Genomic DNA, 14,243 nt, shown 5'->3' with positions numbered 1-14,243 from the left:
ACCAGATAAATGAGATGGATTATGGTTATAAAGGAAAGGCCTGCTACTTGCTTTTATAATGCTACTTCAAAAATAACTATTTCACCTGGACTCATTACCATCTACACGAGGTCATTTTCTCTTAAATGTCTCCAGCACTCAGGTTTGGAACTGCTTTCTTATATATGAAGTTCAAGACTCCACTAGGTAGAGATGGAGTTGGCAGAAGAAAAAAAGGGTGTGGTAGGAGGGCACAGAATTATGGATCAACAGGAAGATTTACAAAGAACAACCTATTTACCTAGGCACATAACCACATACACACGTCTTCAAAGAGGAAATGAAAGAACTCTGTGGACGCCAGGAAACAAACACACCGCAACTGCCACCTAACACAAGCTTCATTGCTAAGAAAGAGACCAAAAAAGGTAGGCAATATTATTTGTGTTTGTATGTATGTATCTGTACACACACACAAACACACAGGCACACGTATATGCAAGTATAAACATGTATGTGTTTGTGTGCATATACATGTATATGATACATGCACACATATGCATACATACATACTGATTTTTGTAAACATACACGTACATACACATCTGACTCAGACAGAAACTTGATTAATTTTCTCCAGGCTCTATGAACTCGGGCTTACCTCAAATTTTGCTGCAATCAGAAACGCAGTGGAACCAAGGAGTTGGAGCTTGTCCCTCTTGCATATTACCTCCATAAGGTAGTGATCCACCAGTTTCACTGCCAAGTACAGGGTCTCATGACTCATCTCAAAGGTCATCTGGAGTAATACACAAACAGGAATCTGCATATTGTCCCACCCCAAAGCCACACCCAGCAGATCTAACCACCTGGTCTGCAGCATGGTGGACAGTGGAGCTACCAGGCCTGGCCAGCCTACACTCTGCTATGAATGTGGGCATTCCTTCAGCTAGGTGCCTGGCCATATCTCCTGTGCCTTTGAGGACCTGGATAATTCTCGCCTTACACAATGAGGTAGATGATCAGTCTTACAAAAGAGATGCTCTGTCTTCTCTATGAGCACCTCGAGTGAACACACCCTCTTGCCTTGGTCTCCAATACCTAGAGTCTTGCTTTCCCCACTTGCTACTACATTATATGGTGAACTCCCCCAAAGAGATCATGTTTATTTAGCTCTAAAATACAGAGACCTGTTTATTATTCATTCATTAGTGTTTCTTCCCAATTAGATATACTATTAGAATATATGAATTGGGAACAAGTACCAATAGCACCATTTGGAAGTGAGCTGAGGGACTAGAGAAGCCAAGATGAGATTAAAGCATTAGTACTATAATCCTCCTTCCCCTTTTTCTCTTATCTATCCTTGTCTTGCCTTCACCAGCTCGAGGAAACCACCTCCTATAACTCTAGACCCAGTGTTAGTGCTGGCCCATATGGCTTACCTCACAGAGGTATCATCCTCAGAGAACTGCTACTTTCCATTATTACCTTTTTTTCTTTCAGTAATTATTTGACCTCAATTTCTTAATACTTAAGGTGGTAGTCATTACCTACTTCATTTGCATGAACTCTGTCCATCTCTTTCTTATGACATTGCTTTGGAAAATGTGGTAGGCAGAATAAAATGTTCACATTCTAATCCCCAGGACCTATGAATATGTTACTTTACATGGCAAAGGGAAATTAAAATAGAATATGGAATTAAGATTGTAGTCAACCAAATTTAAAATAGGGTGATTATCCTGGATCATCTGCATGGACCCAATGAAATCACAAGGGCTCTTAAAAGTGGAAGAGGCAGGAGAGAGTAATGCAGTTTGAGAAAGACTCTTCTGGCCATTGCTGGCCTTGAGTTACCTCTGTGAGTAAATGACAAAGCCAATGGGTGCATAGCCTCTTTCCAGTACCTCACATAGGCACATGGTTACCCATGTGGCACACTGTTACAACATGGTAACATCTAAAGTGTAGGTAATATCTGAATGAATGGTTGAAATTTGGAGTCAAATATTCAAATGAGCAGCAGTGTCAGTTATAGTAATCCTCCTTCCTTGAATGTAAGACAGTACTCTTCTAAAATAATTCTACCACCTGGGACTACATAGAACAAGTCTAATTGTTCTTGTGACAGCCCTTCAGCTACTGAAGAAACTTATCACGTCTCCTATAAATTTCCATTCTAGACCAAATAACTTGATTTCCTCTATTCTTCACATGATATGGTTTTCTGTCCCTCAGCATCAGGCTCAAAATGAGGAGCCTAACTTTGTGCCAGTTAGAGAAAAGTGGCAGTGCTTTGGATAATTCAAGTAGCTACAATAAACAAAGACAAGAAGCCTATAGCAAGGTTCTCTCCCTCACAACTGCCTTTGGCTAGCACACCCTTCTAATTAATTGTTCATAAATGATTATGCTCTTTATCTGGGGATAAGCAAGAAACAAGAGGGAAGTAATAAATTAAAAAACCTATAAAAAATATAAAGATTACTCTTAGTCTCAAACTAGGAGACAAATCTGACAAAATTTATCACAAATTCCAAAACTCAAAGACCATCCTCTGCAAAGATAAATAAATGGAGAAAATTGCCCAAATATATGAAAAAGACCAACTAATTTTTCAAGGGGAAATGTTCTGAGAAAACCAGAGCAAGTGTCTATTTATGAAGCCTTTTCATTGCAAAGAACTGAAATAAACTTTTTAAAAGCATATCCTCGACAAGATCTGAGAGGACACTGAATCTAAGAAGAGAACACTCTGGGATCCGGAAAGACTAGTTTCTGATGAAAAATCACTTAATTAAAAAAAAATGTAATAGAGAAAGCGAACAGTACATTCAGTTATGACAAAAATCAAATCAATTATTCTAAAGGCTGCTTTAAGAAATTCTCCCAGAAATGAGAGACGAGAGAGTTGAAAATATGAAAGAAAAGTTGAGATACAAAAACAAATTATGGAATTACACATGCACACATGCACATACACACACAGAATGAGAGAAGAGGCAGAAGAGAAATAATAAGTAACAGATAGATAGATAGATAGATAGAGAGATACAAATTTCTCTGAGCCAGTCTCTCTTCTACCCATCCAAGATGCCAAAAGGCAAGAAGACTAAGGGGAAGAAGGTGGCCCTGTCCCCTGCTGTGGCAAAACAGCAGGAGGTCAAGAAGATGGTCAATCCCGTTTGAGAAAAGGCCCAAGAATTTTGGCATCAGATAGGACACCCATCCCAAAAGGGACCTCATTCACTTGTCTAATAGCCCTGCTACATCCGGCTGCAGCAGGAAAGGGCTATTCTCTCTATATAAATATCTAAAAGTACCTCCTGCGATTTACCAGTTCACCTAGGCCTTGCACCACCAAACAGCTACTCAACTGGTTAAGCTGGCCCAACAAATATAGACCAGAGACAAAGCAAGAGAAGCAGCAGAGATTGTTGGCCCAGGCTCAGTAGAAAGCTGCCAGCAAAGGGGATGTCCCCACTAAGAGGCCACCTGTCCTTTGAGCTGGGGTTAATACTGTCACCACCTTGGTGGAAAACAAGAAGGCTCAGCATGATGTGGCTCCGATTGAGATGGTTGTTTTCCTGCCTGCCCTGTGTTATAAGATGAGGGTTCCCTACTGCATCAAAGAGAAGGCCAGGCTGGGCGTCTGGTCCACAGGAAGACCTGCACCACTGTCGCCTTCACACAAGTTAACTCCAAAGACAAAGGAGCTCTGACTAAGCTGGTGGAAGTAATTAGGACCAATCACAATGACAGATACGATGGGATCCGTCGACGCTGGGGAGGCAACATCCTGGGTTCAAAGTTGGTGGCTGCATTGCCAAGCTGGAAAAGGCAAAGGCTAAAGAACTGGCCACTACACTGGCTAAGTGTATGCTGTTGAATTTTATGTACACCAAAGTAATGAAAATTCTATTATGTCAAAGTAATGAATTTTATGTACATCAAAGTAATGAAAAAAACTCTTTTTCAAAGAAAATTTCTCTGAAGCAAAGACAGATTTATTCTTCAGACTGAAAGGACTCACAATATAATGGACAAAGTTAAGGAAAACAGAAATGTCAAAAATAATTCTTTGTAGGGAAGGTGATGCATTAAACAACAATAATATGGATCTAAGTCTCAATTATATTGACTACACATAGAAGCAAAAATAAACTACAAGTGTGCAAATTATCTTACTTGAGAGGCAATTAACAGATCAGGTTCACTAAAGGAGTTGATTTTTTTTAATGTTTATCAATTTCTGAGAGAGAAAGAGAGAGAGAGTGAACAGGAGAGGAGCAAATAGGGAGACAAAATCAGAACCAGGCTCCAGGCTCTGAGCTGTCAGCACACAGCCTGACCCGGGGCTTGAACTCACAGGCCAAGAGGTCATGACCTGAGCTGAAATCGGCTGCTTAACTGACTGAGCCACCCAAGCGCCCTAAAGAGTTGATTAAATAATAGACTCTATCCGTATAATAGAATATTATGCAACAGCTGGAAAAATTGCTAAGACGTTCTAAAAGAGCAAGTTGCAGAGCAATGTGTACAGCATGACCTATTCATGTAACAAAAATATCACAAAACCCACACTCATTAAAAAGTGGTATTTTTAGGGACGCCTGGGTGGCTCAGTTGGTTAAGTGTCCGACTTCATCTCAGGTCATGATCTCACAGATTGTGGGTTCAAGCCCCGTGGTGGGCTCTGCTGACAGCTCAGAGCTTGGATTCTGCTTCAAATTCTGTGTCTCCCTCTCTCTCTGTCCCTCCCCCACTTACACTCTGTCTCTATCAAAAATAAATAAACATTTAAAAAAAATTTTAAGATAAAAATTTAAATAAATTTCAAAATGGTATTTTTATATGTATACATATGTCTATATATGTGTGCATTCATGTATTCCTCATAAAATGTAAGATTTTTAAAGAAAGATAGGGTGAGCTCGAGCCCCCCATCTGGGCAGCTCGAGCCTCTCTGCCAGTAAGCACAAGCCCCGCTTCAGTTTGCAGAGAAGATGGTGGCATAGGAGGACGCTTGGCTCACCTCGTCCTGCTGATCGCTTAGATTCCACCCACATCTGCCTAAATAACCCAGAAAACCGCCAGAATACTAGCAGAATGGACTCTCCAGAGCCAAGTGTAGACAAGGGGCCCAGGGAAGAGGGTAGGAAGGGTGGAGAGGGGGCGCATGCTACAGGGACTGGCAGGAGGGAGCTGGGGCAGTGGAGGGGCAGCCCAATGGGCGAGGCAGAACCCCCGAGTCTGACTTGCAAAAGTGGAGGAGCCAGACGGAGTGAGTTCTGACAGCCAGCAGGACTTAACATCTGGAATATTAAAAGTCAACAGCTCTGCTCTCAGAGAGCAGGGAGGGCGGGAGGATACCAGGACGGAAAGTTGTTGAGCCCCAGAAGACAGAGCTCAGTTCGGCGGGGAATAAAGGCGCTGGCCAGCACCATCTCCCTCTCCCATCCCCCAGCCAAAATCCCAAACGGAACCAGTTCCCATCACCGAACTTGCTTGCACCATGCAAACTCCCAATGCTGTGATTCTGTGGATCCATCCCTCTGACGGGTCTGCCTCCCTCCCAGGGCTGCAGGGACCCTCCCGAAGCAGTCCAATGATGGCAAAGTGAGCTAAGCCTGCCCCTCCCGCCCCTGTGCACCTTGCGGATCCACCCATCCACCCCGGCTAATATGCCAGAACCCATCAAAGCAGCACCACAAGCCTGGCAGTGTGCAAGTAGCCCAGACAGGGGCCACACCACTCCACAGTCAGTCCTGCCCCTGGGAGAGGGGAGATAAGCTACACACCAGTCTGACTGTGGCCCCAGCGGTGGGCTGGGGGCAGACATCCGGTCTGACTGCAGCCCCGCCCACCAACACAAGTTACTCCAGATAGCACAGGGGAAGTGCCCTGCAGTTCCACGCCACCCCAGGGACTATCCAAAATGATGAAACGGAAGAATTCTTCTCAAAAGAAACCCCAGGAAGTAGCAACAGCTAACGAATTGATCAAAAACGATTTAAGCAATATAATGGAACAAGAATTTAGAATAATAGTCATAAAATTAATCACTAGGCTTGAAAAAAGTATACAGGACAGCAGAGAATCTATTGCTACAGAGATTAGGGGACTAAGAAACAGTCATGAGGAGCTAAAAAATGCTATAAATGAGGTGCAAAATAAAATAGAAAGGAGCACAGCTCGGATTGAAGAGGCAGAGGAGAGAATAGGTGAATTAGAAGATAAAATTATGGAAACAGAGGAAGCTAAGAAAAAGAGAGATAAAAAAAATCCAGGAGCATGAGGGGAGAATTAGAGAACTAAGTGATGCAATGAAACGGAACAATAGCTGTATCATAGGAATTCCAGAAAAGGAAGAAAGAGAGAAAGGGGCTGAAGGTATACTTCAACAAATCATAGCTGAGAAGTTCCCTGATCTGGGGAAGGAAAAAGGCATTGAAATCTAAGAGGCACAGAGAACTCCCTTCAGATATAACTTGAATCAATCTTCTGCACAACATATCATAGCAAAACTGGCAAAATACAAGGATAAAGAGAAAATTCTGAAGGCAGCTAGGGATAAGCACGCTCTAACATGTAAGGGGAGACCAATAAGTCTAGTGGCAGATCTATCTACTGAAACTTGGCAGGCCAGAAAGGAACCACAGGAAATCTTCAATGTGTTGAACAGAAAAAATATGCAGCCGAGAATCCTTTATCCACCAAGTCTGTCAATCAGAATAGGAGAGATAAATGTCTTCCCAAACAAACAAAAACTGAAGGAATTCATCACCACTAAACCAGCCCTACAAGAGATCCTAAGGGGGATTCTGTGAGTGAAATGTTGCAAGGACCACAAAGTACCAGAGACATCACTACAAGCATGAAACCTACAGACATCACAATGACTCTAAACCTATATCTTTCTATAATAACACTGAATGTAAATGGACTAAATGCTCCAACCAAAAGACATAGGGTGTCAGAATGGATAAAAAAACAAGACCCATCTATTTTCTGTCTACAAGACACTCATTTTAGACCTGAGGATACCTTCAGATTGAAAATGAGGGGATGGAGAACTATCTATCATGCTATTGGAAGTCAAAAGAAAGCTGGAGTAGCCATACTTATATCAGACAAACTAGACTTTCAATTAAAAGCCGTAACAAGAGGTGAAGAAGGGCATTATATAATAATCACAGGGTCTATCTATCAGGAAGAGCTAACAATTATAAATGTCTATGTGCCGAATACCGGAGCCTCCAGATATATAAAACAATTAATCACAAACATAAGCAATCTTATTGATAAGAATGTGGTAATTGCAAGGGACTTTAATACTCCACTTACAGCAAAGGATAGATCATCCAGACACAGGATCAATAAAGAAACAAGGGCCCTGAATGATACATTGGATCAGATGGACCTGACAGATATATTTACAACTCTGCATCAAAAAGCAACAGAATATACTTTCTTCTCGAGTGCACATGGAACATTCTCCAAGATCGATCACATACTGGGTCACAAAACAGCCCTTCATAAGTATAAAAGAATTGAGATCATACCATGCACACTTGCAGACCACAGTGCTATGAAGCTTGAACTCAACCACAGGAAAAAGTATAGAAAACCTCCAAAAGCATGGAGGTTAAAGAACACCCTACTAAAGAATGAATGGGTCAACCAGGCAATTAGAGAAGAAACTTAAAAATATATGGAAAATGAAAATGAAAATACAACAATCCAAACGCTTTGGGATGCAGCAAAGGCAGTCCTCAGAGGAAAATTCATTGCAATCCAGGCCTATCTCAAGAAACAAGAAAAATCCCAAATACAAAATCTAACAGCACACTTAAGGAAATAGAAGCAGAACAGCAAAGACACCCCAAACCCAGCAGAAGAGAAATAATAAAGATCAGAGAAGAAATAAACAATATAGAATCTAAAAATATTGGAGAGCAGATCAATGAAACCAAGAGTTGGTTTTTTGAAAAAATAAACAAAAGTGATAAACCTCTAGCCAGGCTTCTCAAAAAGAAAAGGGAGATGACCCAAACAGATAAAATCATGAATGAAAATGGAATTATTACAACCAATCTCTCAGAAATGCAAGAAATTATCAGGGAATACTATGAAAAATTGTATGCCAACAAAATGGACAACCTGGAAGAAATGGACAAATTCCTAAGCACCCACACACTTCCAAAACTCAAACAGGAAGAAACAGAAAACTTGAACAGACCCATAACCAGGGAAGAAATTGAATCAGTTATCAAAAATCTCCCAACAAATAAGAGTTCAGGACCACATGGCTTCCCTGGGGAATTCTACCAGACATTTAAATCAGAGATAATACTTATCCTTCTCAAGCTGTTCCAAAAAATAGAAAGGGAAGGAAAACCTCCAGACTCATTCTATAAAGCCAGTATTACTTTGATTCCTAAACCAGACAGAGACCCAGCAAAAAAAGAAAACTACAGGCCAATATCCCTGATGAATATGGATGCAAAAATTCTCAATAAGATACTAGCAAATCAAATTCAACAGCATATAAAAAGAATTATACACCATGATCAAGTGGGATTCATTCCTGGGCTGGAGGGCTGATTCAACATTCACAAATCAATGTGATACATCACATTAATAAAAGAAAATATAAGAACCATATGATCCTGTCAATCGATGCAAAGAAAGCATTTGACAAAATTCAGCATCCTTTCTTAATAAAAACCCTCGAGAAAGTTGGGATAGAAGGAACATACTTAAACATCATCAAAGCCACTTATGAAAAGCCCACAGCTAATATCATCCTCAATGGGGAAAAACTGAGAGCTTTCTCCCTGAGATCAGGAACACGACAGGGATGTCCACTCTCACCGCTGTTGTTTCACACAGTGTTGGAAGTTCTAGCATCAGCAATCAGGACAACAAAAGGAAATCAAAGGCATCCAAATTGGCAAAGATGAAGTCAAGCTTTCACTTTTTGCAGATGACATGATCTTATACACGGAAAACCCGATAGACTCCACCAAAAGTCTGCTAGAACTGATACATGAATTCAGCAAAGTCGCAGGATACAAAATCAATGTACAGAAATCAGTTGCATTCTTATACACTTAATAATGAAGCAACAGAAAGACAAATAAAGAAACTGATCCCATTCACCATTGCACCAAGAAGCATGAAATACCTAGGAATAAATTAACCAAAGATGTAAAAGATCTGTATGCTGAAAACTATAGAAATCTTATGAAAGAAATTGAAGAAGATATAAAGAAATGGAAAAACATTCCATGCTCATGGATTGGAAGAATAAATATTGTTAAAATGTCAATACTACCCAAAGCTATCTACACATTCAATGCAATCCCAATCAAAATTGCACCAGCATTCTTCTCGAAACTAGAACAAGCAATCCTAAAATTTGCACGGAACCACAAAAGGCCCCGAATAGCCAAAGTAATTTTGAAGAAGAAGTCCAAAGCAGGACGCATCACAATCCCAGACTTTAGCCTCTACTACAAAGCTGTCATCATCAAGACAGCATGATATTGGCACAAAAACAGACACATAGACCAATGGAATAGAATAGAAACCCCAGAACTAGACCCACAAAAGTATGGCCAACTAATCTTTGACAAAGCAGGAAAGAATATCCAATGGAAAAAAAGACAGTCTCTTTAACAAATGGTGCTGGGAGAACTGGACAGCAACATGCAGAAGGATGAAACTAGACCACTCTCTAACACCATTCACAAAAATAAACTCAAAATGGATAAAGGACCTGAATGTGAGACAGGAAACCATCAAAACCCTAGAGGAGAAAGCAGGAAAAAACCTCTCTGACCTCAGCCTCAGCAATTTCTTACTTGACACATCCCCAAAGGCAAGGGAATTAAAAGCAAAAATGACCTATTGGGACCTCGTGAAGATAAAACCTGCTGCACTGTAAAGGAAACAATCAACAGAACTAAAAGGCAACCAACTGAATGGGAAAAGATATTTGCAAATGACATATCAGACAAAGGGCTAGTATCCAAAATCTAAAGAGCTCACCAAACTCCACACCTGAAAAACAAATAATCCAGTGAAGAAATGGGCAGAAAACATGAATAGACTCTTCTCTAAAGAAGAGATCCAGATGGCCAACAGGCACATGAAAAGATGCTCAATGTCACTCCTCATCAGGGAAATACAAATCTAAACCACACTCAGATATCACCTCATGCCAGTCAGCGTGGGTAAAATGAACAAATCAGGAGACTACAGGTGCTGGAGAGGATGTGGAGAAACGGGAACCCTCTTGCACTGTTGGTGGGAATGCAAACTGGTGCAGCCACTCTGGAAAACAGTGTGGAGGTTCCTCAAAAAATTAAAAGTAGATCTAACCTATGACCCAGCAATAGCACTGTTAGGAATTTACCCAAGGGATGCAGGAGTGCTGATGTAGAGGGGCACTTGTACCACATTATTTATAGCAGCACTTTCAACAATAGCCAAATTATGGAAGGAGCCTAAATGTCCATCAACTGATGAATCTGTGAAGAAATTGTGGTTTATATGCACAATGGAATACTACATGGCAAAGAGAAAGAATGAAACATGGCCTTTTGTAGCAACATGACTGGAACTGGAGAGTGTTATGCTAAGTGAAGTAAGTCATACAGAGAAAGACAGATACCATATGCTTTCACTCTTATGAGGATCCTGAGAAACTTAACAGAAGACCATGGGGGAGGGGAAGGAAAAAAAAAAAGAGGTTAGAGATGGAGGGAGCCAAAACATAAGAGATGCTTAAAAAACTGAAAACAAACTGAGGGTTGATGGGGGGTGGGAGGGAGGTGAGGGTGGGTGATGGATATTGAGGAGGGCACCTTTTGGGATGAGCACTGGGTGTTGTATGGAAACCAATTTGACAATAAATTTCATATTTAAAAAAATATAATAATACAAAAAATAAAAAATATCTGGAATGATACACACTAATTTATTGTTGTTACCTCTGAGGAATAAAAGCGTTGTTGATTTTATTCATATATATATACACAAATATATATGAAAACATACACACATATTATAAACATTTATTAATTTTGCAGTTAAAAAATTGTATAGGGCAGAGTTTAAAGTGAGAAGGAGGGGTTGAAGAAATGTCAGGAGAAATGAACCAAACAATGATTGTCAATGGTTATCACACTTCCCTTAGACTTTGATAATATAAGCAGAAAAATAAGTTAGCATATAAATTATATAATAAAGTCAAAAATAATTGATACAATGATCTATGTATTCTAAAGAGAATCCTATTTTCTACAAACATCAGTGAATCATTTATAAAAACCCATTATATTTAAATCCATGAAGAAAATCTCATTAAGAAAAACAGAAATTATTCAAGTCACTTTCTCAATATACAATAAATCTAGAAATTGGCAATAAAAGAATAAACCAAATAAAGAAAAGCAAAGCATTTGAAAAAAATGGTAAGAACTATTTTTGACAATATAGAAAGAAACAAATCCTAGGTCAACAAAGAAATAAAAATTGCACTTGCAGATTATTGAGGGAAAAAAACTAAGATAGCTACAATGCTACTTTTCAAAATTAATGGAATGTAATCAGAACTGCTACTCAGAAGAAAACGTATGCCTTTAAAGCTTTTATCATGAAGTCAGAAACAATTACAACAGACTAAGCACTCATTTCAAGAAGATAGGGAAAACATAAATTTTAATAAACTAAGAGTAAAATAAAGATGAAAGCAAATGTCAAAAATTTTTAAAAAGGAGAAGTTATACATATATCCATGAGCTGGTTCTTTGACCAGAAAACTGAATGAAACTTTTGCAGGAACACTAAAGACAGCATGCACATGCATGCAAACACATGAAAGCAAGCTAACACAACACACATTTTTAATGAGAAAAGAAATAATTACAAAGGATTAATTAAAAATACCATAGATAGACTATGATAATGACTGTCAAAATATCTAGAAAATAGATTATTTTGGGGGGTACCTGGTGGCTTAGTCAGTTAAGCATCCAACTCTTGATTTCAGCTCAGGTCATGATCTCGTGGTTTGTGGGTTCAAGCCCTACACTGGGCTCTGCACTGACAGTGTGGAGCCTGCTTGGGATTCTCTCTATCTCCTTCTCTCTCTCTCTGCCTCCCCAACTCTCTCTCTCTCTAAATAAACTTAAAACTTTTTTTTCAAAAATAGATGATTTTTTAAAGAAAATATAAAGTACAAAAATGACTCATGAGGAATAATAAAACCTTAATAGGCCAGGGGCACCTGGGTGGCTCAGTTGGTTAAGTGTCCTACTTGGGCTCAGGTCATGATCTCGCAGTTCATGAGTTCAAGCCCCATGTCAGGCTCTGTGCTGACAGCTCTGAGCCTGGAGTCTGCTTTAGATTCTATGTCTCCCTCTCTCTGTCCTTACCCTGCATGTGCTCGCTCTCTCTCTCCCTAAGAATAAACATTAAAAAAATTTACAGAAAAAAAACCTTAGTAGGCCAATAACCATCAGTGTTATTAGAAAGAAAGGGTTATCCGAGAATGACTATTATCCGAGAATGACTAAACGGTACCTTGCATCAATAAATTCATGGGCAAGTTCATAAAGGAAAATAATTATCATGTTAAACTTAGTAGTGTAGGAAAATTTCTCCAATTATGTTAAGCTAGAGTAGGTCTGGCACCACAACTTAACAAACACAGCACCCTTGATCAAACATTTACAAAGGAATCTTATTTGTGAATATAGAAGCAAAAATTCTAAATAAAGTAAAAGCATATCCAATCCAAGAGTAAAGTCAATAAACCATGACCAAGTTCAGAAAAGTAGATGAATGCAAAATAAATACAGAAAACATACTGCTTTCCCAATATATGAATAAATTTAAAAATTAAAAGGATAGCACGCATAACATTAAAAAAATTCCTCAGTACCCAAGAAAAACCTTTTCACATCAGTGAGACCAATACGAAGACGACTTTTTTAAAACTTAAAATTGTAAAAGAAGACCTGGTAACTAAACAGACACAACATAACTGACTTGGAAAATTTGGTACCATAAAATTTGTGAATTCTCCGTAAATTAATCTGAACAGGCTATTTCTGAAAAGTTGACAAAACTACTCTACAGCCCACCTGGAAGAATTAATGTGTAAGAACAATGATGAATATTTTGTAAAGTAAGTAAAGAGGTAATAAATGTATTACAAAGCCATAATAATAAAAACAGCATACTACTGATATTAGCATAGACAAATGTACCAAAGAATAGAAATGGAAACACCATAAACAAACCCAAGTATATGTGATTAAACATTAAGAGGTCCAAACTTCCAGTTATAAAATAAGTTAAGTTACAGAGATGAGAAGTACAGCATAGGGAATATAGTCAATAATATTGTAATAATGCTGTATGGTAAGAGATGGTGAGTACACTCATTGTAGTGAGTGCAGAGTAATGTACAGAATTGTTGAATCACTGTGTTGTACACATGAAACTAATATAACATTGTTTGCCAACTGTACTTCAATAATAAAAAATATATCATTTCAAACTGCTAGATAATGAAAACAAATAAATGGTGTTAGAATGACCGGATAATCACTGGGGGGAAGTGTATAGGTGCTAACACCAAAACCAAAATAAATTCCAATTAAAGATTTAAATGTGAACATGAAACTATAAATGTTCTAGAAAAAAATTCAGAGAAATATTTATATAATTGTGACTGGATAAGACTTTTCTAGGCAAGAAACAAATCTTAAAACCATAAAAAAAAAAAAAAACTGATGGGCCTGACTACTTAAAATGCCAATGCATCAACCTAAAGAAACACACTAAGTGAGGGGAAGGTGGGTGATGGGTATTAAAGAGGGCATCTTTTGGGATGAGCACTGGGTGTTGTATGGAAACCAATTTGACAATAAATTTCATATATTTAAAAAAAAATAACAAAAAAAAGAAACACTAAAATTTTTCATTCATCAGATGGCAAAAAAACATAACACCCTATGTTGGTAAGATTGTGAGAAAACAATCACTTTCATTCAGTAAAAGTACTATGGGCATGATATTTCAGAAGGACAGTGCCTATATGTATAAAACTCTAAATGTGTACTGCTTTGGCCTAGTACTTCTATTCCAAGTAATTTATTACAGAAAAACAACAGTACAATTGTCTACAATGTAAGCATATGCATGTTCACTACAGGGTTATTTCTAAGAGCAAATTTTAGAAA

General features: G+C 38.7%; 1 protein-coding gene and 1 pseudogene across 1 annotated transcript in view; one reads left to right on the top strand and one right to left on the bottom strand.

Moving 5' to 3' along the window:
* The window catches only part of CCNB3 (cyclin B3), a 66,554-nt gene that overhangs the window by 14,135 nt on the left and 38,176 nt on the right, over positions 1 to 14,243 (bottom strand). The window contains exon 8 of the mRNA XM_042975019.1: positions 641 to 778. Within this exon, the coding sequence (XP_042830953.1) occupies positions 641 to 778 (138 nt within the window). The remainder of the gene's footprint in view (positions 1 to 640; positions 779 to 14,243) is intronic.
* Positions 3,076 to 4,005, top strand: LOC102970546 (annotated as a pseudogene).

The sequence above is a fragment of the Panthera tigris genome, chromosome X (assembly GCF_018350195.1).
Source record: "Panthera tigris isolate Pti1 chromosome X, P.tigris_Pti1_mat1.1, whole genome shotgun sequence".
Classification (NCBI taxonomy): domain Eukaryota; kingdom Metazoa; phylum Chordata; class Mammalia; order Carnivora; family Felidae; genus Panthera; species Panthera tigris.
The sequence above is the reverse complement of the archived record's forward strand: the minus strand, read 5'-3'. Positions and strand labels throughout refer to the sequence as shown.